Source organism: Syngnathus floridae, chromosome 17 (genome assembly GCF_059516105.1).
Source record: "Syngnathus floridae isolate MCC-2025c chromosome 17, RoL_Sflo_1.0, whole genome shotgun sequence".
NCBI classification, from domain to species: domain Eukaryota; kingdom Metazoa; phylum Chordata; class Actinopteri; order Syngnathiformes; family Syngnathidae; genus Syngnathus; species Syngnathus floridae.
Window position 1 is genome coordinate 4,572,610 of NC_142429.1, and position 24,635 is coordinate 4,597,244.

Below are 24,635 nucleotides of genomic sequence, written 5' to 3' on the forward strand. Positions count from 1 at the left end.
CTAGTCTTCATCATCGCACACAAAGCTCCTGCTTGATTGAATCATGACGATGTGGGGGCGCGCCTACGAGAGGGCGCGCCAAGGTGTCCTCCATTCGGGAACGGCCAACACCTTGGCACCAGGCTTAGCTAGCCGTCGTCTTGGTTACTGGGCGCCCCTGGCAACCACATGTCTGTGCCGGTCGTCTTGCCAGCCAGGAGGTGGCTGGTGTGTGTGTGTGTGTGTGTGTGTGTGTGTGTGTGTGTGTGTGTGTGTGTGTGTGTGTGTGTGTGTGTGTGTGTGTGTGTGTGTGTGTGTGTATGTGTGTGTGTGTGTGTGCGTGCGTGTGCGTGTGTGTGTGTGTGTGCGCGCGCGTGCGGGCGGGCGTGTGTGTGGTCAATTGTTGCTTGGCAGATTAGGTTGATATAAATGGGCATATGTCAATCATACTCAGCAAAGGCAAAACCCTGAAAATGTTGCTCCAAACGTCTGCTTTTAACCAAAATGGGCGACACCTCCAAGCATGGGTCCTTGAGACGTTATCATGCGTGTTATGATAGACATATCCTCCCAATTTTTTGTTCATTAGCCAAAGCGGTGCTTGGCGCTGATTTTTGTTTTTCAAACTTTTCAGGCAGCATGACTTCAGAAATTCGTGGCTGCTTCGAAACCAAAGCGGCTGACTTCCATTTCCATTCTGGGCACGAGTGGTACACTAGTAAAAAAAGACAAAAGAAATACGGCCATCGGTGCAGCATTTAAAAAAATAAACAATTCAGCTAAACTATTCAGTCCTCCTCTTGCGGGGTGCGTTGGCACCTCTATTTGCCACAGACACGTAAGTGCCTGCCTTACATGTCAAGCACTCCGCTTAAGGATCACGACGCTGGCGAAAGCACGGGAATTTTTTTTATTCAACTCCTCCGTGAGCATGCATTTTCGTTTCGGCATTGCTTAGAAACACTCGCTGTAGACTGGCCAGCCCACCCAACTTCGTAGCAAAGTGACTAGATTTGAGGAGAAGGGCGTGACTTATGTATTTGCGAACGATACCAAAAAACCTGGAATTGAGTGAAATGGAACGGAGTGGCAATTCTATTGACAATGTACTGTACATGTCTTATGTTTGAGGCAGTCCAACAAAATCCCGGACGATTTTGAAATTCCCCCCAAAAAACTAGGACGTGTCCGGGGAAAAGAGGACGTCTGGTCACCCTAGCTAATGCTATGAAAACGAGTGCATGGACACACAATAATATGAAAGAAAAATACGTTGGGTTTTTTTTGTGTCAGCTCAAGCTTGTCGCTTTACTGTGTCCGTCGTTTCCATAGATTGAAGGAACTGAACCATCAACAAAATGAAGTCTTTCAGTGAATCCTTCTCTATACTGACAAAAGATTTCTGAAACACTCGTCCTTGAACAAGCAGGACTTTGCCCACAAACATGGGAACACTGCATGAAAAATTAAATTTGACCAGGCACTTCTTTGAGGTTCTGATGCTGGGGGACGGTGCAATGAGTTGCGCGGATTGATGCATCCAACAATGGAACATTTTGATCTCTCCACTTCGGCATCCTTGAGTTGTTTGGACTACAAAAGTCTCACCGAGTAATAAAGATGGCGGATTTGCGAAACCGTTTGGGCCACACACATTACCTTGTTTGGTAGTCCTGCCCCAACGGATGTGATGTAATAGATAGAAATACGTAATAAAAAATGGAAAAAACTGAACGGAGTAAAAAAATATCCCCCAAATAGATCATAAAAGTATCTCTGCAGCACCTGGAGGGATTTTTACAATCTTGGAGACTCAGAGTACACAATAAAATGAATATGAAAGGAAAAAAAGTGTATTTTCCATGATACGACTTTTTCATGCAGTTATGTCCAGCCAATTTGATATCGTTCGGTGAAACAGGGGTCAGAGGCTAATTTTTTGAAAAAGTCCCAGGAAATTAGCCCGCAACACCTGCCGTGGGTTTGCTAGTTCTGAAGTTATCAGGAAGCGGTGTGGCCACGAAGCTCTCGGGGCCTTCTACAGAAGTCCGACGTGGGCGATGAAAGGTTTTCCCTGGAAATGGCTGCCGCCCCCGCCGCCGTTGCCGCTTTGGGACGTCACGCTCAAATGTGGAAAAGTGGAGCTTTTGTGGGCGGGAATGTGGGGAAGACTCCGTGACTGCTTTGGAATGTGCTGAGCCAGCCGCTCCTGAAAAGCCGTTTTGGCCTTTTCCGCTTTATGCTCTCGGCGGCCACCTCGGCTTGGCTTCCCGTCGGGATGAGGCCGGGCAGGAACGCCGGCGCCGCCTTTTCGGCCTTTGAAGTGTAAATGGTGATGCAGCGGAAGCCTGGATGTAAGCCGCCGTTGTGATAATTGAGCCGTCTGCTGAGGCTGAGGTCGCGCGTGCTCAAAAAGGCCAAAACGATCCTTTCAAGCCCGCCGCACGCACGTTCACTCCTGGCTGTTGAACTTTTGCTTTTTTAAGAAAGAAAGCATTTGTAAAGCGTCATCAAGATGAAATCAACTTTGACAGCCCGTATTGATTTTTTTTTTTTTTTAAACGCTTTATGTGTACACCCCCGCGTCAGTCAGGCGGGGCATTTTCCTCACTGCAGAAAAATGAATTGAAAACAGCAAGAACAAATGTCATAAAATGAGGAATATGTTGACTTGTTTACTTCAAACAAGTCTACATAGTGAGCTGTATATGTATGTCAAGTGTATGTATTTTATCAACACCTTAATTTCTATAAAAAACAAGAGCAAATTTCTGTTCTCGATTTGACACAAAGAATAAACCATGACACAGAAGGACCTGTGGTGAGATATCTCGTCTTTGCACCCTGTAGCCTACTTGTCATGTATGCACAGACCAGATTGGGCCCTTTGTTTGTGTGTGTGTGTGTGTGTGTGTGTGTGTGTGTGTGTGTGTGTGTGTGTGTGTGTGTGTGTGTGTGTGTGTGTGTGTGTGTGTGTGTGTGTGTGTGTGTGTGTGTGTGTGTGAGAATGTGAGATCTTTGTGTGTGACTCAAATGTGTGTGTGTGTTTGTGTGTTTGTGTGTTTGTGTGTGTGTGTGTGTGCATGCGTGCGCACATGCGTGTGTGTGTGCGCGAAGGAGAAAGGCCGCCGCCTCGCTTATATGTCACCCAGCGCCGCAGGACCAATGACTCTTCTCCATGCCCCCACCGAGGGGGCGGGGCGAAAGGGCAGCAGGGGGTGAGGCAGGGTAATGGCGGAAAGGGGGGGCAACTTTTCTCACCCACGCCCTCTTTCCTTGAATCACACGTCCTCATGCTCGTTGGCCTTCTCCCTCTTTCTTGTTTGCCATTTTCCGGCCACCTGCAGCATCGCGTAAGATCTCGATCGTGTTCTCATGCAAAACATGCTTATAGCTCACTTCCTGTTGTCTTTGCTGTTCCACTCCAGTGCTGTAGGTGGTAGTCATGAGTATCAAAGTCTCTTTCTGGTCTCCCATTGCAAGCAGAATTAACAGCCAACCTTCACAGAAATCTTGTTGTAGCAGACGTCTCCACCCAATGATGACCTCGAGGAGTGATCATCATTACTTCAAAACAATTCCACCAATGCCCTTCTGGCTCCTTTGTCAATCTCCTCCCTCCTTGATGGACTTTCTGGTGGGAGGTGTTAGCATGTAAAGGGAGGAGCGAGGACCATGCAAGTAGAAGAATGAGATGAGCCCAGTAATGTTCTGAGCTGGGTGGGGCACTGGTCTCAATGCAAATTAACCAGTGAGGCTGAGTGTTCCATTCAAAGTGAGTTCAATGGTGATGTCGGCTGTCCCACAGCTGCATTTAACTTGACCACGCGTGATTGGCCAGCAGCGGTGATGGAAATGTCAATCGTCGCACATGGTTGGAATCAAAGTGATATCTCACATTGTGGAGGAGGTAGAGGACGAGCAGGAGGCAGTGGCCAGCGTCGTCTGGAGGTCAAGGTTGCCGTCGAGAGTCTTTGACGGCCATCAAGGGCGGCCCCCATCTTGCCCCACATGCACGCACACATCCATCCATTCATGCGTCCATCCTCATCTTCTTCTTGTCCTTTTAGTGTAGTTGCTCAATGATCTTTCCCGGTCGTCTTTGCACGACCGCTGGAAGGACGCTTGTTTTCCTGCGGGGAATGTGCGGGGGGACGTTGAGAGATGAGTTATTGATTCGACAGCAGGACGACGACGTGGAATGGCATTCAAGACATTTCATTAGGCACACTTGCGCACAAAAAAAACAACATGCCAGGACAAAAAACTGACACGAGCCGCGGAGACTGCATCCCTTATAATCTTAAATAAAAACTGTTTTCAGAATAATCCGTCTTGAAAATGTATGTTTATGATGAGTATAGTATGGATATAGTTTAAAATTAAGGTTTTAATCTCCATTTAGGATTTCAAACTAGGGTTAGTGTTTCAAATTAAGGTCACTGCTTGAAACTGGAGTCAAAAACGAGGGTTAGTGTTTCAAATTAGGGTTAGCGCTTCAAACTGGTGTCAAAAACTGGAGTTAGTGTTTCAAATTAGTGTTAGTGCTACAAACTGGGGTCAAAAACTAGGCTTAGATAGATAGATAGATAGATAGATAGATAGATAGATAGATAGATAGATAGATAGATAGATAGATAGATAGATAGATAGATAGATAGATAGATAGATAGATAGATAGATAGATAGATAGATAGATAGATAGATAGATAGATAGATAGATAGATAGATAGATAGATAGATAGATAGATAGATAGATAGATAATATACAATGATTAGTTCAACTAAGTAAGTATTAAGTATTCCGAAGTATGCATATACTATACTCGGCACATGTGTAATCCTTCGACACCAGAAAATACATGTTGCTCAATAGGTCTGTTCAATAGGCAAGATGTTTTGAAAGTGAATTGTGTGTTTCGGAAGCATGCATGAAAAGTGTTAGAACTTTGGTATGGTAAAAGATGATGACATTAGCAAGGGTTAATATTGTTTATAGTTCATCGTTGGACAAGAGAGTTCACCAAGACCAAGGAGATGAAGAAATGAGACTGTTTTAACGAATTGCAAAAATTCAAGAGCTGCAAAAGATTGGATGACATATAGCAGGCCATCTGTGTGTGTTGTTTTATGGGGCACGGTTTTTCTATGTCTTGGGGGAGAACGCCCGGCGCCGTAGTTTCCTGAACGCAGACTTAAGATAATCGGCTGGAATTGAACTAACCTGGTGTGAGTTTTATTTATCTGAATATTTTTGTCATTAGAGGAAAACGATCACGCGTTGAAGAGGTTGGACACAGGTGATGGTTGATATGAGGCGGAAGGCAATTGGGGTGCCCTTGCCTCCCATATGATAAAATTTTCCAACAATACTTTAGTGATTCCAGGGGGAAAATTCAGTTTTCCAGCAGCATTCATACCGCAGGGTGGATATATAAAAGATATACAGATGACATGAGCACTAGCTTAATAACTGAGAAAAGAACAAAAAGAAAGAGAAAGAAGGAAATGAAGAGAAATAGGGAGAATAGAGAGAACACTGCTGTGAGGCTGCCACTCACGATGGCGCTATCAGAAAAAAAAATGGGGTTAGTGTTTCAAACTAGGGTTAGAGTTAGCAGCAAGGTTCATGGGGGGGTGCTTTGATGAGTGAAGTGGCATTAGTATTGTTCACACGGGCCCAGACTACCCCCCACCCCAGCCCTTGCATCTCCTGCAGCAATTGCTCACTGCAGTGTTGCCGTGGTGACGCAGAAATGCGGGAACATTTCCGTCCTTCAGAGACGACAGGCCACGGATGGAAGGACTGGGACCGAGGGAAGAAAGGATAGAAGGCTGCAACGCCAAGAAAATCTTCTGAGAGGTTGATTAACAGGCTCCTATGGATTGACCTGCTGCATTGCCATGGTGACCATCTCACTTGTTTACTCCCATTTACTGCCCACCCCCCTTTTCACCATCCTGCCAACCTGCCGCAAAGATCCGCCGCCACTCGCTTGCTCTCTCTCTCTCTCGCATTCATTTTATTGGCAGGCAGCATTTCCATGGAAACATCCGGAAACCATAGCAACCATTTGAATCAAGCCAAAGGCTCTCGCACAAGTGCCACACTCCACTTGATGCCTCGCTCGCCGTCTCCACCCTCGTTGGCGGAGGCCGCCGACACGTGACGACATCATCAAGTTGCTGAAATACCGACGGAACGTTGCGGACGCATGGGTGCACTCAAACGAAAAAATATACAATTACACTAGAAAGAGGGAAGGGGGGAAATATTTGAAAAACATCAACACATGCTAGATACATGCAAGGTAGACGAAACGTGTGTGCGTGTGTGTGTGTGCGTGCGTGCGTGCGTGCGTGTGTGTGTCTGTGTGTGTGTGTGTGTGTGAGAAGCTCAGGTGGTAACATGCTGTTCTTCTCCTGAAGCCCCACATGGTGCGTGTATACACACACACTTTGATGTGTCAATCATCCCAAGAACATGCCTCCCGCTGGCTTTCAGGTGAACGGGAAAAAAACAAACACAAACCCATTTGCGGCGTTGTGCTGCACTGCAAGTCTCCTGTGTGACCGTTCAACAACATTTTGTTTGCTGTTTGTCATTTCAGCATCATACAAATGGCCGACATACATACAATGTACCTGAGCAAATTTAGTGTATTTTTTTTTTCTTTTTCATAGAAATAACACAATTCATGTAAATAATGCAGCTATTTTATCCTGAAAAGTTGGACTTTAAAAATAAAAACTTGGTAATTAAATGTCAATACATTGGTTAGTTTGAAAAGTGTAATGTAAGAAATATTTGTTCAAAAATAAATCATTTGAATTGAAAATGTACTAAATTTGAGATAAAAAAAAATTTGAATAATATTTAGAAGTAAAATTTGGGAACCATCATGTTCATTTTAAGATGAATGCAATGCAGTTGACATCTCAAATGATCGGAAATTTCAGTTTATTGTTGTTTTGTTTTTGTTTTTTGCTAGCAATGATTCAACATGGTCTGGCTGTTTTGGTTGGCGCGGTCACGTCTGCGAGGGTTTCGCCGTCCTCCCTCATGGCTGCGTCGTGTTTGTTTTGCGGCCGCACGAATTAGCGCTAATTGGTTTGCTTAGCAGTGACGCGGGAAAGCGCGGCAAAGAGAGAGAACCCGAGCCAGCGAGCCGAAGAACGAGAGAGAGCTAATTAGGCCGCTGTTGTTGGGGTGCCTTAATGAGCCACTCATGTTCCGTGCTAATGAGACCCTGAAACCTGCTGCTTGCACCAATGGGTCAACACTCAACAAACGTGTGTGTGTGTGTGTGTCTGTGTGTGTGTGTGTGTGTGTGTGTGTGTGTGCGTGTGAGTGTGAGAGAGAGAGAGAGAGAGAGAGAGAGAGAGAGTGAGAGAGAGAGAGAGAGAGAGAGAGAGAGAGAGAGAGACAGAGAGAGAGAGAGAGAGAGAACGAACGAACGAGAGAGAGAGAACAACTCCAGTGCTCCCTTGACTTCAAAATCAGAGCATGGAGGATCAATGTTGCATATTTAAGCAAACTACATAACCGTCTTAGAAAAGTCCACTAGCTTAATGCTAACACGCAGTGCAAAAGGGCATAGACGGGCTAAGGAAACTAGCATCAATGTTTTGGTGTCGCAGCCCTTTAAGTAAGCGGTATTTGTACATAATCAGTGACTTGCTGTCATCCAATCCTGGCTGAATCGTGATTGCATCACTGGCGGGACGCGCCGGCGGTTTCGGAAATGACGACAGACTCAGTGAAGACGGCAGCAGATGTACTTGAAGGACTTTATACGCACACAAATATGTGACACTAACGGTTGACAGCACATGAAATTATATTTACGTATCTGGTCATCCAATCGGGTCCCTTCTCATTTCTTTATTTCTTCTTTCTCCTTGACCACTGCGGGAGAAAACCGATAACCGTGATGATGATGTCATGGCAAAGGTACAACTAACACTCAAGATATCATTAGCATCATTACTAAAACGGTGACAACACATTTGAAGGCAAGACCCCATAAGGTTGAGTCTAAGTCTAAATAAATGACTGATAAAATTCTCAAAAGTAGCAGACGGGCACTTGGAGTCCTACGTACCTCGGACCTCCAACTTGCACTCCACCTCGTCCTCGCCGAGCGCGTTGACGGCCTTGCAAGTGTAGCGCCCGCCGTCGTACAGGCTGGGCTTGCGGATGTTCAGTGTCAGCACGCCTTGGTTGTTCTGCATCAGGAACTTGGGATCCTCACCGATGATCATCTTGTTCTTCATCCAGATGATCTTGGGCTAGGGTGGGAAGACAAGCGAGTCTCCCTCGCGACTAGAGCGGATGCTAACGAGCGGCGCGAACAGGGCGCGCGCGAGCACACCTTTGGGTGGCCACGGACGGCGCAGCTAATGGCCGCACTATAGCCCGCCACCACAGTCCGGTCCACCAGGGGCGCCGTGAATTTGGGGGAAGCGCTCTGGTCCCTCTCTTTGAAGGGCGGAGGCTTGTAGTCCAAACCTGGAGGAAGTCAAATACTTCATTTGTGTTGCCTTTTTATTTGGAACCTTTTTCAATGCGGCCTTGGACGTACCCGTCTTGCAGATGAGTGCCGTGTTGCCGCTGATGCCGGGCTGCTCGCTCAGGCCACAGACGTTCTCACTGAAGACTCGGAAGGAGTACTCATTGCCCATGACCAGGTCGGATACGGTGCAGTTAGGCCGCCGGTTGTGCTCGTACACGGTGAACCAATCCTGAACCAGATCAGTCGAGGGTTGAGCTTCGAGTTAGGTTGCTGTTAGTTAGTTTAGGCTTAAAAATACAAACACAAAACATTGAAGCCAGTTCAAGATGGAGGCCCACCTTGGTCTTCATGTCGGCCTTCTGAATGGTGTAACCGATGATCTCGGCATTGCCGTCATCTTTGGGCGGCTTCCACTCCAGCGAAGCGTTGAAGCCCCAAATGTCAACGACGCGTACCTCCAAGGGGGGGCCCGGCTTTTCTACCTCGAGAAACACATCACAGCCATGTACTTTCTGGAAGACGAGTTCATCCTCTCATTAGCTCAACCTTCTCAAGCATCAAGTATGAACTTAATCCCGCTCGACACACAAATAATCCCGTGGCGTAATCCTGCTGACCTGTGAAGAGATGAGCGATGAGCCGGCGCTGAGGATTAGCACGCAGCTTTGATGACTTTGGCAAGTCGCGAATGAGGACTCGCGATGGCGCCTTTGATGAGATTTGCGTTCGCCCGCAACGTTTCCAAAGCGGCGACTCACCCACCACCTGGATGCAGATGTCGGCGCGGTCCTCCATGTTCTCGATCTGCACGGCCAGCGTGTACGTGCCCGAGTGGAGCCTCTCAGCCGAGCGGATGAAGAGGATGGAGTCCACCTCGCTGGAGCGCGTACCCACGCTTCGGTCCTCTAGGACTTTGCCGTCTTTGAGCCAGGTGGCCACTGGGCGAGGTTTACCCTGCAAACATACAAGACCCCAAAGAATTGACAAAATTCTCCACTTTTATTTTGCATTCCTGCAATGTCAACATTTCCAAGCCCAAAAGCCAAAAGCATCACCTGGGCTGAAACCTGAAGGGTCCTGAGTGCATTTAGCACATTCACACACACAAAAAAAAAAAACAGGGAATCAAATATTAAAATGGGCAAGTCAGCGGTTCTAAATGTGCCAGTCGTTCCTTCGCCGCCACTTGACCTACTTTGTGCCGATGCACTGATTTATTTTTTTAGGGATATTTTTGGCTATTTGAGTCTACAGCTAACATTGTTTGGGGGTGTCAACTACAAAACAGAAGATTACTAGAAAAGACCACATTTTTTATTTATTTACGTATTTATTTATTTAATGCTTATTTATATATATTTATTTGCGATTTGCAACACTAACCTGGAAGGGGATGACCAAGTTGACCTTCTCTCCGACCACTTTCACCAGTCGGGTTCTAAGGTGGCGCGGCAAGCGTATCTTAGGATGTTCTGTAGAAAAGAGAGAACTTTCTTATTTCCATCTGACTTGAGTGCACCAGCTGGCCGGTCTCTGGTCTGACCCATGATCTCTCTGATAGTGACGGCCTGGGAGAGCGTGGCGGGGGGGCTGCGCCCGGCAATGTTGATGGCCACCACCCTGAACAGCATCTTCTCACCCACTGGCAGATCTTTCACCCGGTACTGGTTCTTCTGCACCAGTTCCTTGTTGGCCTCCACCCACTCGTCACCTGAAGGCGATCGAGAGGCTGCTTCGTGCCTTATTCAACTTGAGGAACTCATCATGACCATTAATTATTATCGAAGTACATTTCCTCACTTTATTAGGACAGTTTTCATTTTTTATTCCCCTCAGTAAAGCTTCATGTTGAGAATTACGGCCTCATTTAGCATTAAATGGCTGCCTTGTGCTTTTTTTTTTTCCTTTCAGGGTCAGCAATGGCCAGCTTGCATGCAACTTACTTCCTTCTTTGCAGTACTCGATGATGTAACCGTCAATGCCGCCCGGTCCCACTTTCTCAGGAGGAAGCCACCGGAGAGCGCAGGTGGAGTCAGTCACATCTTCCACTGAGAGGCGAGTGGGCTCGCTGGTGGGGGCTGGTGGGAGACGAGAGACGCTTCAATACCTCGTGGAGACACGTTAGGGATGAGATGTCTCTGCAGTGTGATCGTGACACGAAGGAACGAATGAAAGGAGTGTGTGCGCACCAATGGGCATGAAGGGCTTGGAGTTGAAGCTGGGCTGCGAGATGCCAATACCGTTGACGGCAAAGACCCTCATCTCGTAAAGCACACCCTCGATCATCTTCTTGGCCTCATATGTGATGGACTCGTACACGTCAAAGTTGAGTTTGGTCCACCTGGAGGAGCCGATCTTCTTCCTCTCCATCAGGTAACCTAAAGACAGGACGTTATTCAGTGTTGGAAGTGAAGATGAAGATTTTTTTTTGAGGGGGGGCGCAGGTCACCTTTAATGGGCACGCCGCCATCAAAGGCGGGAGGGTCCCAGATGATGGTGGCGCAGTTCTCGCCCACCGATGTGCATTTCACGTTCTCAGGAGGGTTGGGCACGTCTGGTGTGCACACGTAGAAGGGACAGAAGGCGGGTTCATGTGAAAAAGCAAATCCCAAAGATAGCCAAATGCTAATCGGTGTAGCGACATAGGAAACAGGCTACGCCCAACTGACCCACGACCTTGACGAAGAGCTCGGCCTTGTCCTCTCCGGCGGGGTTGGTGACGGTGAGCGAGTAGAATCCTTCGTCTTCCTTCTCCGCCCCCTGGATGACGAAGCTGCTCAGGGTCTTCCTGGTCTCCACGCGGACCCTCCCTTCCGCCTCGCTCACCGTCTACGGCACCAACCGGAAAACAGCCGGTGAGTCATGTGAAAGTGGACGACACTCATTGCCTCCTCGCTCACCTTGTCGCCTTTCATCCAGCACACGATTGGAGGCGGATCGCCCGAGATCTCCACGTCAAAGCGAAGTTTGTTCCCGGCCACCACCGTGATGGTGTTCTTGCTCCCCGTCCCGCTGGTGTCCAAGTGGATCTTGGGTGGGTCTGTCACGTGACATGAAGTACTAGCAGTATCTACCGAATACTACTCGAATAATCCTGCTTGATTACTGATTGCTTGGTTTAGGATGCAATTCCATCCAGACAATATATCAAGGAATGAAAACCCAATCATAATTATTTGATGTGTAAATACTTCATAATTCTGTAATTGTACCTTTCCGCATACTACTATAAACATAAAAGTACAAATCAAGATAAGAACAACAATGTCATTATTACTGATTAACAGATGCGTAAATAATATAGTAATAACAACCGGATGCTCAAGGAATAAGAGCTTGGGACTTACCTTGCCTGGGAACATAGTCAATCTTGATTTCTGCAAGAAAAGAACGGATGAGTCAGCGCAAGTTTGTCCCAAATAACAAGATGCTAATTTCGCGGCTCACCCAGGAAGTTGAGCTTGGCCGACAGGGAGAGCGCGTAGCCATCGGGCACGAAGGTATAATCTCCCACGTCGGAGGGCTTCACGTCGTTGATCGTCAGCTTGTGTGTCCTGGAGACATGGCGGGGTTGCCATGGAGACCACAGTCACTGCTCCAGCGGCAATTAAGCGACACAGAGGAGTCGTTCTTGCGCTTCTTTTCCCCGGCAACAAAATTGTCCCAAATGGCTTTCACCTTGTGTGACCGCTGTCGCCTTGCCGTGTTTGTGATGGAGGGATTACGCAGAGAAGTCGGCAACCCTCGGGGGGGTGCATGTGTGCTTATCTGTGTGTGTTAAGAGGCTGCACTTTTGCAAATTGTTGCCTATTCCAAAAAAATGGGTCAAATGAATCATGTGGTCTTGATTGCATGTTGTTTGCCTCAATGATTGGCGTGGCCACCAGACTGACATTGTCACAAGTTCACTTAGCTCGGATTATTCCCGGTCTGACGCTACCTTCCGATGTGAGTCATCTTGATGCGCTCGCTGGGCTGCACCTCCACGCCGTCCTTGAACCACTTGCCCGTCACATGCTCGTCGGACACCTCGCACTTGAACACGGCTTGGTCACTGGCCTTCACCGTCAGGTCGGCAATGCTCTGCAGGACTTGCAGTTCTTTATCTGTACAAGAGAAAAAGTTGCTGTTAGCTTAGCTGTTAGCAGCCGCTTCCGAGCCAAAAAGCAGATTTTTTTTGTTTCCTCTCAAACTTTGGTCCACATTCTTGGCATTTTTGAAGCAACGTTGAAGGAACACTCCAGAGATTTGACAGTGTAGCGAGGAAGCGGAAGCCGCGACCTCGTCATCAGTTTCGGACGTGTAGAGCAAATTAGCCTGACTGATAGCGTCACGATAGACACGCTCGCAGAAAAATTGAGCAATATTAATTACGGCACAAGCTAATTGATGAGTTCCCACGCTTGTCCGAATGGAAAACATCAACACGTAGCGATGGCTAAGCTAATTGAAATACCTGTCAGCACCCCACCAACACTGACGACCAATTAGTTTGCGTCTCGGCCCCCTGTCGGCTTTCACATTGGTTTCACGCACGATTTGATGGGTTATCTTCGTTTAATGTTGAGTACCGCCACACGCTGTCAACCTGATTTCCACATTTGGTGGGAGTAAGTCACAATGTGAGAGTTATAAATAAGACCCAAGCCTTAAACTTCAAAGTCCAAGGTGAGTTGAGCAATCGAACTGGACAACTGCAGAAAAGAAAGATAACTATTTATCTTCTGGTGAGCTGCAAATGAAAAATTGGGACTTTGAGTCTCTACATACACAATAGTTTACTCGATCATACAAATAAGGCAAGCAGCCACGCGGGTACCTTCCACTTCTAGCTCAGCCTTGGACTCTCCGCCGTTGGTCATGGCAAAATAGGTGCCGATGTCCTCCTTGGTTACGTCGTTGATGATCAAAAGGTGCTTCTTGCCATCCTTCTTGAATCTGTACTTGGAAGCTGCGCTCTCTTTGGTCAGCTCCACGCCGTCTTTCATCCTAAAGACCGACGAGCACTCGTTCACCTCCGTCGCCATACAAAACGGCAAAAGGTGTCGCTGACCATTTGACGTGCGCCCCTTCCTCTGAGACCTCCACCTCAAACTCCACCTTCTCGCCCACCACCGTGTGGACGTCATCCAGAAGCTTGGTGATGGTCACTGGGGGCTCTAAAGGACAACAGAATCAATTTTAAATTCGTGGCTGTTGGTGGATTTAAGAATAAAAAAATAAATAAAACTTCCATGTATTTTTTAATGTCATACTTGAGTTGGTCAGTCCTTAATGTGGCCTTCAGAAGCCACCTTCAAACGATGACGCATTCACTCACTCAAAACCATCAATGGGCTTTAGAGTTTAGTCATAAAAACGCAAACTTCTGACAGTGCTTTTTTTGTGCACACAAACTTCTTATAGTGGTTTTTGTGTACATTATATCATTGTATATTTCATATTGATGACATTTGTATCTTGTATTTATTTAAATTGCATTTAATTCTATTTTATTATATAACAAATTGAAATGAATACATGCCATTTATAAAGCATTCTTAACCGCATCATGTTATTTGTAGTTCATATTTATATTGTTTTAAGTTGACGAATTGTATTTCATTTCATTCCATTCCATTTGTATTTGAAATCATATGACTGTATTGTCGATTGTATCTTTTTTGTACTGGCCTTGAGTTGTTTTCATTGCAGATGAGGAAGTGTTTGAGAAGACAACAGGTGAGTCAGCTACCTTTGACGAAGACCTCGGTGAAGCATTTGTCTTCGCCCACCACGCACTCGTAGGCGGCGTCATCCGACAGGTTGCACTTGTTGATGGTAAGCGTGCGCCGGTTGCCCACGCACTCAAACACGTACCTGAAGCACAAAGAGACGTCACGGGGAATACAGTCGCGCGGTGACGCAAGCTCAACAATTGTTTGGGACTTCCAGCTGCCGAGCAGCAAGGGAAAGGGAAAATAAAATGTGATTCAATTTTGATTGCACAACATTGATCACATATATGCACTCACTTGGCCGAGGGTTTGATCTCCTGCCCATTTTTGAGCCACTTGATGGGGGCGTTGGGGTCGGCCACCTCCACGCTCAGCTGGATCCTGCGGCCCTTGTCCACCGAGTAGGCGGACTCCAGCTTCTTGAGGAAGGCTGCGAGCGCAACATGGACTTAGGCCCCCGCCCACCTGGCCTCCACCCATCCCATCTCACCGTCGCTCTTCTTGGGCTCCACCGTCTTCATCTTCTTCAGCCTCTTGAGCATGCCGCGTAGGTCGGTGATGCCGTACTCGAAGGCGATCTTCTCGTAGTCGCAGGGCTTGGCCGCCTTCAGGATATCCCACACGTCCACCTCCTCACGGGGGGCCTGCTGCTGCTTCTTCTCCCTGACGGTGGAGCATCATGGTGAGCGGGCACAAAAAAGGGAATCGCTGGCCGTACCTTTTTTTGAGCAGAGCGCTGAAGTCTAGGTCGCCGGCGTCTTCGCCTGCATCGCCCCTGTGCGGGAAGAACATTCATGATGAACTTCTACGCTCGCTCATCCGTACCGCACAGCTTTACTATCTGTGCTTAACTTTTTTTTTTTTTTTTTTTACAGCCACCCACTTGTTCCACTTGCAACGCGATTGACGAGCTGATTACGAGTCACCTTCTTGTACAGTTACAAGTGCATACAGTTGAATGTTTTGTTTCGTTAAACGGTATTTGTTTTACTGCCGTCAGAGCCCCCCTGCCCCCCCCCCCTACGCCGATATAAATTCTGAGTGTCTCTTGTGCCTGCACGGCTGAGCGCTCCACTCAAGGATAACGTGCGCGCTTGATAGTGGTGGTATAATCCCGGAAGGAGGGCAAACCCTCCCCGGGGAGCGATAATAACCTCGTCGACGGGACGCGGCAGCTCGGCGCTCGGCTGAGCGTGAAAACGTCGGCGTGGCCTCTTACTGTACATGAAGGCCTGTGGGAGCCTCGGATGACCTTCGTGCCAAGATGAGGGCAGAGCGAGCGGGCGGGCGCTTGACTAAGCTGAGGATGGCAAGCAATTAAAAGTATTTCGTCAACTTATTAGCCACATTACTGGACGCCAGGGTGATATTTTGGGCATTGTGCTTACTAATCCATGAGCCTTTGCTCTTTTTAAGCCTGCGGCAATGTACAGACTGTGGTTGACCCTCGTGGATCAAGACTCTCATAAAAGCTCCTCATTTTGTTTTTGTGGGGGGCCTTTTCTTTCACTTACTTTGTGACAAGTATTGCAAAATTGGAGCATCTATAAGCTATTATAATTAATACTACGGAGGCTAAAATCGTTAACTATAAAAAGAGTTTCAATTCTTGAATTGATCTACTTGATTCATTTAATTTTTACCAAAATTCGCCATTTTTTAAAGATGCACCTGTTTTTCTATTTGAAAGTTGTGTCTGGAAAAGACTTCAACGGTGGTCAGAAAGATTCTTTGAGCATTATCACTCACGTTTAACCTTGCAGCCTAAGAATTCAGACTTCCAAGCAACCTTTTGCTTTCCATTTCCTCCTCCTCCTTCTCCTCCTGGCGTTTCCAATACCAGGCCTGTACAAATAACGTCTCCGCGGCAGCTCAATATCGCGCTGTCGCTTCGTATGCTGCGCTGCTCGTCTTCACTGGGGCGCTAACGAGGACGGGAAAATGATGCTTTCACGTGAAGATTACTGATACCAGGACGCCTGCTGAAGGTGGACGCTGATTTTGCATTGCGTCACAAACGCAACCATAGAGTAATTGACAAACACAGTGGTGCCTTGACAAGTCATGGTAATTATTATTAACAATTAATAGTAAATCAAATATCGCCGTCCGGATCTTGTTCCCGAGCCCCGAATTTGACACCTGTGCATTAATATAATCATGTGACATGTCTACGATTTGCATGTGTGCCTCAGCAATCCTGCTGGGATGTAGCCTCCCTCATCCGAGAGGTTACCCAACATAAGACGGACAGACAGACAGACAGACAGACAGACAGAATGACATTGGACACTCACGATCGCTTAAAGGCCTCCAAAATGTTGTCATCCTGTTGCTCTTCCACAGCTGAAAGCAAAGTAGAATAGCGCTGAGGTTCCTTCATCTTCATGCCAATAAGAGCCGATTATAACGCGATTAAACGACGCACCCTGCACGGAGACTTCAAAGGTGCAGCTGTCACACTTATCCTTGGAGGTCACCTCGCAACGGTAGCCGCCCGCGTCGCCATCCACCACTTTGACAATACGCATCTCGTACGTGTAGATCTGCAATAACAAACAAGTTCCGAGTCAGCACTCCAATCCCGGTCAAAGCTAAGAAGCCTACCTTGGTGTTCCTGTCGTAGGTCTCCTTGAATTGCAGGTGCTTGCCGGCTTTGCTGCCCAGGTCGAGCCACTTGCCCTTAAGCCACTTCATGGTGGGCTTCCTCATCAGGGTGGACGAGTCCACTTTGGCCAAAAACGTCACATCTTGACCTGCTCACACAAACACACACAAGTTGCTTTTTTAAAGCTGCCATTCCTTTTTTTTCACTGTTGTGCAAGCAAGACGAGAGCAGAGGAGCTTGTGTGGTGGTGACCTTTAACGGCGGTGGCGCTCTCCGGCTTGAGCGCAAACAGGCCGGTCAGCTGGGACAGCTGAGGGTCCTCACCCGGGACGACCTCTGCCAGGGTGACACGTGTTACGTCACCATCAACACAAACACACATTGACTATTGCTTACTTCCTGCAGCTATGCATCTTTAAAACTTTTTGGGGTACTTTCAAACCAACAGTGCACTTGACTCTGGTTTGCCCTGCTTTGCAAGCCTTGGCTAAGTTTGTGCTGACACAGTAACAATCCAAGCGCACCAAAACCGCAATCACTCTCTTCTCTCACGAAAAGGAAGGCAGGTGTGTCCACACTCACATAAAAAAAAACAGCATTGTACATTTCAGGGTACAATGTCTTGTCAGTGATACCCCTCGAACGTTTTTCCTTTCTACCCTGACACCCAAAGATTAGTCCTATGGGCTACATTCAGTTGGTGGAGAATGTGTCATAAAAACTCAGCGACCTCAAATTTGTGCTACATGCAGTCAATATGATTAATTAAAACGGTCCTTTGAGGAGGACCAGAGTGAGGAACGACTCAAATCAGAACAAGGTACACCAATGAATCAATCAAGCCATGTCTATTTCCTGATTCCAGTAGATAGACAGATCCTCGGCAAGTCTTACCATCAGGAGGCAACTCTGCATCGTAACGCGTGTTGGTGGGAGAGAGAAAGTATGTCAGTCTGGATAAAAGCATATTTCTGTTTTGGGGTAAGAAGGCAAGCAACACTCATTCAGAACTACGCAGTTACGGAAAAGGTTTCCAAAAGAATCCCATGTGGAAATGCAGAAAGCTATGCGGCAGTTGCATAGTTTTTTTCGAGTCAGTCAAAATCAACTATATGTCCAGCTGCATGGTCATAAAAATAAATAACACAAAATTCACCACCAGGTTTCTACTTGCTTTCTCTGTAATATAAAAATACGATTTTGTTAGCGCCAAATGCTACCTTTATGCTGCTAATGTACCTGAGTCAACATCCATTGCTGAATGTTGCTAAAAGGTTCCTTTCTGACACACACACACACACACACACACACATACACTCATGTTGACTGCCACACAACAAACATAAGCAGACCAACAGCAAGCGGGGGTGTTGGGTGAGGGTGTTTTGTGGTTGGCAGGCACCTTCTTACCATCGCTTGGCTCAGAGTTTGCTGAGTGAGAGGAAACATGGATGCCAGGAAAACGTGGAGGCAGCAAAGCGGCAGCGGGAGGAAGACATTTGGTGACAAACATAAACACGCTGAAGCAAGCAAGCAAGCAAGCTCACCTGAGGTGGACTGGACATCTTCTGATGGACGACAAGCAAAAGCGAAAGCTGCATCACATTTTGTCGGCCCCTTTTTGATACGAGCGTCACAATATCAATAAAAAGAAGCAAGACGCTTTGCTCAAATTTTACCAACAGGTAAACAGGTAACGACCCTTAACAACCTTGATCCTTTTCGTTCAGCATGTGACACATAAACACATTCACACGCCATTTCATCACAAGTGACTCAAGTTTTACTATGATCCAAAGTCAAACAATTCTCATGCGGAACACATTTGCAAGGAAAATACACACACACAAAAATCACACAAAATGAAACACAGTAATGTGTCACAAATGCAAATGATATATAAAAAAAATGAACATTTATGGAGTGTGTGTGTGTGTGCGTGTGTGTTTTCCTAATGGTGCAGGCCAAGCAGATGAATGTTTCATGCGTCCTTCAGCTACCTTTGTGCAAGTTTGCAGTCCCGGCCTTTGATCACTTTGGTACTGAACTTAAAAAGATCTGGAGGGGAATTTTGGTTTAAAGGAAAGTATTTCTGGAAATATTTGTTTCATTCCCCTTCTCACCCTTTCGCCACCTAAATGTTTTATTCCTGGCGTCTGACAGTAGCAGTTGGGTGCGTGTGAGAGATGCTGGAGGTAGAAGGAAGGCTCCTCAAAGATCTTTGGAGATGTTTGCCTCTCCGGGCAGGAAGCAGCTAATCGCTAACGAGCCCCGCGAGAGTCACAAACACCTTTTGTGTGCTCACCTTGTCGGATTAAGCAACGCTCGTGTTCGCCAGGCAAAGTCTGATGGAGGATGAGTGTGTGTGTGTGTGTGTGTGTGTGCGTGCGCGTGTGCGTGTGCGTGTGCGTGTGCGTGTGTGTGTGTGTGTGTGTGTGTGTGTGTGTGTGTGTGTGTGTGTGTGTGTGTGTGTGTGTGTGTGTGTGTGTGTGTGTGTGTGTGTGTGTGTGTGTGTGTGTGTGTGTGTGTGTGTCAAGCAAGATGAATTAGTGCATGAGCAGCTGCGACGATGAGGAAGAATGGTGACTTAGATGAGTGCTCACAACCAGATTTGTCTCTTCAAAGACTCACTCTGTGCGTGTGTGTGCAAATGATTGCCGGGATTTTGCAAGAGTGTATGCACACATCAGGTTGGACGCTCACATTCTCACCTTTGGTGTCTGAAACAGAAACACAGAAAAGAACATTTCAGAATTGAACGAATAAACATTTATTGTGACGCAATGACCATGATATTCTCTTCACTTACCAGCAGGGGGCGCTGCTGCAGCTTGATCACCGTCCCCGGCTACAATTTTACAACAGAGAAGAGTTTAAAACAAGTCTTTACATTATTGGCTTGATGCAAAATATATAAAACAAACATGAAATATGAAATGTGACCCTAAGCAATTACTGAATTAAAGCAATAATTAAACCCTGAAGAACACAAAATGGAGGCTCGGGGACTTTGACAAAAGATATTTGCAAGCTACACAACATCTAAAGCAGTGGTTCTTAACCTGAGTTCGATCGAACCCTAGGGGTTCGGTGAGTCGGTCTCAGGGGTTCGACAGAGCCTCCACTGAGGAGGTCCGAACAAACTTGATTTATTGTGTAAATTCTGATTTACCAGTACGTAATTTGTTGTGAGTTCATGCATTGTGTTGGTTTTGTTCTTTGAACAAGGTGATGTTCATGCATGGCTCATTTTGTGCACCAGTAAAAAACATCTATGTCTAGAATTAAAAAGAAAATAATTCACTAACGAGGGGTTCGGTGAATGGGCATATGAAACTGGTGGGGTTCGGTACCTCCAACAAAGTTAAGAACCACTGATCTAAAGGAATCCAGTGGCTAAAATGAGGATTAGAACTTGTTTCGTTCAACACCCAAATCACGCTACCAATTTCACGGCTTTCGAATGGCTGTCCATCGTAGTGACAGATACGCAAAGTGCACACACAAAAAAACACTTCTGGATCTCACCATGGTGGAACAACTAAGACAGGCATGAGAAGAAAAAAAAAACGTCCCGCTTGGCCACCTCCCCGGAATGTTAGTCCCTAATCTCTGCTGACATTTGGCGTCTCATCCAAGTCCAACATTTGATCATGCATGTGCAGTATGTCACGAAACTGCAGCCAGAGAAACACACACCTGTTTCCTGTGTGCACGTACATGATGTCACCTGAGCCGTCCAAATCTCTGCTAACCAGAAGCAGTCGGTGGTGGCCGAGCTCCAGAGCATTTGGTGCTATCGCATGGCCTCCGCCTGCACTCCTAAAGCAGCCTGGTGGCTTTTTGTGTTCATTACTGAGCCGAAACAAAAGTTTGAAGACAATTCGTCAGAAGCTCGGCAATTTCTAAAACTTGTAATGACTGAAAATTTGAAAATTCAGTGCCCAAATTAAATTTCGCAAGCAACATGGAATTTGGTAGGCATGTCCATAAATAACACTCTAATTGTGCCATTTCATTTTAACGCGGACTTTTTGGGGTCTTGGTGGCTGCCTCAAAAGTCATCCCGAAACTAGTTTCACCTCAAAACATGCCATTCAATAGCTATGTCTTTGGAGAGAGAGTTTATCTCCACTAAACGTCATCTTCTCTCCTTCCATACGCTCATTGTTGTGGCCTGGCAGATGGACACTTCCATTTTGGCGCAGGTTCACTTCCTGTCATTGCGGTATAGCGTTACCACATTCTGAGCCGTCATCTCGTTCCCGTGAGTATGCGGCGGCCACTTGATGGATGGAGGGGCAGATGTAGAATCATAAGACGGACAAAAAGAGATGACAAGAAAACTGATGGATGGAGAGTCCTCAAAGGTTCCTCAGGGATTGGAGACAATCCACAGGAGCTTTTTGGTTTCCAGCATTCATTTGTTTTAGAGGAACTCCAATTATCAGTTTACAGTCTGGCCGTAAAATATAATCTTCACTTCACAACCTTTTTATCCCACAAGCCTTACAACCACGTCCCCTTGATTCTCTCATAAATCCTCACAGGAAGCCGTCCCAGCCGAAATCCAAACAAGCCATAATTCCTGTCGTTGCAGCCAAACATCCCGTCCTTGGCGCTCCAAAATGGATCGCATACCTGACCGAGATGGAATGTCAAAGTTAGCGAGCGCTTCCAAGACCGTTAGCGCCTGCTAGCGTGGGCGGAACAACATTTGTGGCAAGACAAACAACAACATTGGAGCTTTACAGAATCGGCAGTTGTGATTGGCAAACTCCACGCAGGATTTTTAGCTATCGGTGGGAAGTTGCTACTCATTAGTGAATTCAGCTTTCATCTTCCGATCCAATTGTCACATTTCAGAGTTCACAGAAAATAAATGTCTCAATTGATTAGTCTGACTTCCTTTTCTCATTCCTTCTCTTATAAAACAACATTATATAATCATGAATGACTTTAAAAACTTTTTGGGCCTCAGGGAACAAAATTTGAAAAGTAGGTCATTCTTTTTGTTCCATGCTGGTCAACATTGCCTAAAAATGTTGAAGTTTTCTTGAAATGAAAGCAATCTTGCTTGAATCTGCTACGGTTTTTATCAACGACTGCTGACAGGACAGGTGTCCTCATCCGTGACTCGGAGTCCCAGGATCTCTTTGGTGACCATTCGCACTGATGGGGAGAATGTCAAGCTAACTCGTGTGTCAAGCGACGTGATAATAATGGCGCTCACCCTCCCGTCACCAAATGATGGCCACCATTCAAGCGCCCTTAATGCCAATGAAACCAGCCGTCATTCGCACATTTAAAAATAGATCCTTCTCAAAGCAAATCATGTTTTTTTTACCGCCCTATCAGACCAGGAATAAAAAGCACCATGGTGCGACAAGCGAAGTACAAGACACGCTTCCGAAGTGATTGCGTGGCTAAATGAGGTTGGTTTGGAATTTTAGCCACTTAAAAGCAGAGGCCGCCTTAAATCTCAGCGGACTCGCAGCTCTGCAAGCAGAGGCTAAAAATAGACTCCAATTAGCCTACTGCGCTAACATCCTTCATTTGACAACAACTGTATTATTGTCGTAGTCGTTCGCAGCTGTGTACATTTGGAACAGTTGCATTTTTGGTGCAGAGTACATCTACAGTGTATTATTTTTACTTTTGGGTGGATACTCTGATGATGGATGTAATTTCTAAATTTTAAACTTCAAAGTAAAACATTCGATATAGCTGATTCACACCAAAACAGCAGACGTCGTGTGTCATTCTGGGCGGGGCATCTCGAGACATTTTTTGCGGGTCTCCCTCATGATGCATAAAAACTGGTTCTGGGGGCCATATTTTGAAAATATTACAGCAATTGTGACAGAATCTTTAGACATACATATGTTGAGGGTTTTTTTGAGTTTGCAAACATCCTCAAATTGTCATCTTATTTGGTTTGGGCGGGGTCACTGCAACTAAAGGCCTTCGCCTCGCACCCCCGCAAGCATCAACAGGCCCCCATACTGGGCAAGTGACTCCATCCTCGAGGCCCTTGGCACCTGTCGCGAGGCAGGATGATGATGGCCTGCTTGACGGGAGAGGTGACGCCATTGAACAAGCACAGCCTCCAGCCATCTCCTCACACCACCCTCAACTATTCTGGTGGCTGTTTATTGGGCTTCCAGAGGTGCTAAGAAATACTTTCAAGGAGGTATTTTAACACATTTAAATGTGCTCAAATGACTCACAGGTAGGTCTGGACTGCATCCATGCAATAAATGAGATTTGTTTGAGTTACTGTAGCTCAGAGGACTGCTCGGTGGAATGAACAGCCAAATTACATAAGACTGGGGGAGAAAGGACGAGGTGGTGGCACCTGCCTTGGCAGAGGCCTCCCCATCCATCCTCTCTCCTCCTGCACTGGCGTCTCGGGTTTCGAGCTGTGATTTACCCGCCAGCTGACAAAAGGCGGCGACAGCACATATTTTAGTCTCCATGACAGCGCCAACATACGTTACAGCCCCCGCGGCATGATATCACGACACGCCAGGTTATTCTTGAAAGCGACACCTTGCGCTTTATGACCGCAAAGACGAACAAACTCGACAGATTTAATTTACTGCAACACGACACGTCTGGGACTTGCCATTGGGAGCGGGACAAGTCAAAACATTTGGTACGACAGCACAAGCCAACCACAAGCGAGTAATGCGTCAACTATGACAAAATAGAGACGAATACGCCACTGTATTGGACTAATAAATGTAGATTAAGATATTGGGTGGGAAAAAAAAACACTATAATAGCAGACGACAAACACGGGGAAATAATGAAAATATAGAATAGATTTAAAAAAAATACAAATTTAAAATGGAGGAAAAAAATACAGGCAAAAAATAACACTATTTGAAACATAATATAAAAAAGACAAAATTCTAAAATTAAAAAATTATTTTAACAAATAATAAATAATTCTTAATTCAAGAAATGCTAAACACCTTTGATGTTTGGTCTCCAAAACTCAAGAGTTCAACCACGGGTGAGAGCAGTCATCATCTGCTTTCATTCAAATGCATTTAACGTCAACTTTTCAAAGCCATCGGAATCCCTGTTTTAAAGTATCGAATACAACATAAAATTTCAATCCTCTCTCAAGCTGAGCGCTTCCCGGTAGGCCTGTCGGGAGTCGAGTGGTGGAAGGTGATTGACAGGCTACGTTAGCGGTTAGCTGTTCCTTTGTGTCGACATGCCGGCAGCTTTGGTGCGACATCTTACCAGGCTCCTGGAGCTCAGGCATGTCTGTCACAGTCACTTCCAAAGCGTCTTCGTCGTCTCGGGGATCTGCCTTCGCTTCCTGCTCCATCCCTTTTTATCACCTCACCTCGCCGCCTCCTCCTTCCTCCTCCTCCTGCTAACGCTGCCAGTCATCTCATCTTCTTGGATTGACAGAGCACTTGTCACCTAAAACCTTGGCAGCAGCACGGAGACCAGAAGATCAGGGCCGCCGGGAGACGCCGAGCGCCCCCGAGGAACTCCTCATTCCTGGTGTTAACGACCGCCACGCTAATCAATCAACGGGCTGACGGAGCCTTCGGGGCCTCGCGTGCATTTCCGTGGTCTAAAATGAAAAGAGGGAAATGCAGAAAAGGAGATCACAGACCTGCGCTCAGACAATGACATTTGTCCGAGCTGTCAGCAGTAAAGAGATCCATAAGGTCAAGGATCTCATGTGTTCTTTAGGAGGTGCCCTGTACAGTCCCCGTGACCCCGACAAAGACATGCCTGTGGATACTTTTACAGCTGATGTAAATATAAGCTCAGCAGACACAATAT

The 24,635-nt window shown here is 46.5% G+C and overlaps 1 protein-coding gene across 2 annotated transcripts; it reads right to left on the bottom strand.

The window, feature by feature from the left end:
* Nucleotides 1-7,751: 7,751 nt before the first annotated feature.
* On the bottom strand, nt 7,752-24,420 carry mybpc2a (myosin binding protein Ca). 2 transcript variants are annotated; one of them, XM_088358334.1, is made up of 31 exons: nt 24,078-24,420; nt 19,630-19,668; nt 19,532-19,540; nt 18,368-18,388; nt 17,715-17,729; nt 17,073-17,156; nt 16,820-16,968; nt 16,641-16,758; nt 16,510-16,558; nt 14,931-14,987; nt 14,703-14,875; nt 14,510-14,642; nt 14,230-14,354; nt 13,549-13,654; nt 13,315-13,484; nt 12,436-12,601; nt 11,943-12,049; nt 11,843-11,872; nt 11,396-11,535; nt 11,165-11,324; nt 10,945-11,049; nt 10,685-10,873; nt 10,439-10,573; nt 10,039-10,206; nt 9,879-9,967; nt 9,254-9,449; nt 8,834-8,973; nt 8,565-8,724; nt 8,355-8,491; nt 8,085-8,271; nt 7,752-7,888 (listed from the first exon to the last, which is right to left on the bottom strand). In XM_088358334.1, the coding sequence occupies exons 1-31, from the start codon at nt 24,163-24,165 to the stop codon at nt 7,857-7,859; spliced, it is 3,477 nt and encodes a 1,158-aa protein (XP_088214460.1). In that variant the 5' UTR covers nt 24,166-24,420; the 3' UTR covers nt 7,752-7,856. The 2 variants fall into 2 exon arrangements, with proteins under 2 accessions (XP_088214460.1, XP_088214461.1); XM_088358335.1 differs by lacking the exons at nt 18,368-18,388; nt 19,532-19,540; nt 19,630-19,668; nt 24,078-24,420 and having other exon boundaries at nt 17,715-17,734.
* Nucleotides 24,421-24,635: the final 215 nt, after the last annotated feature.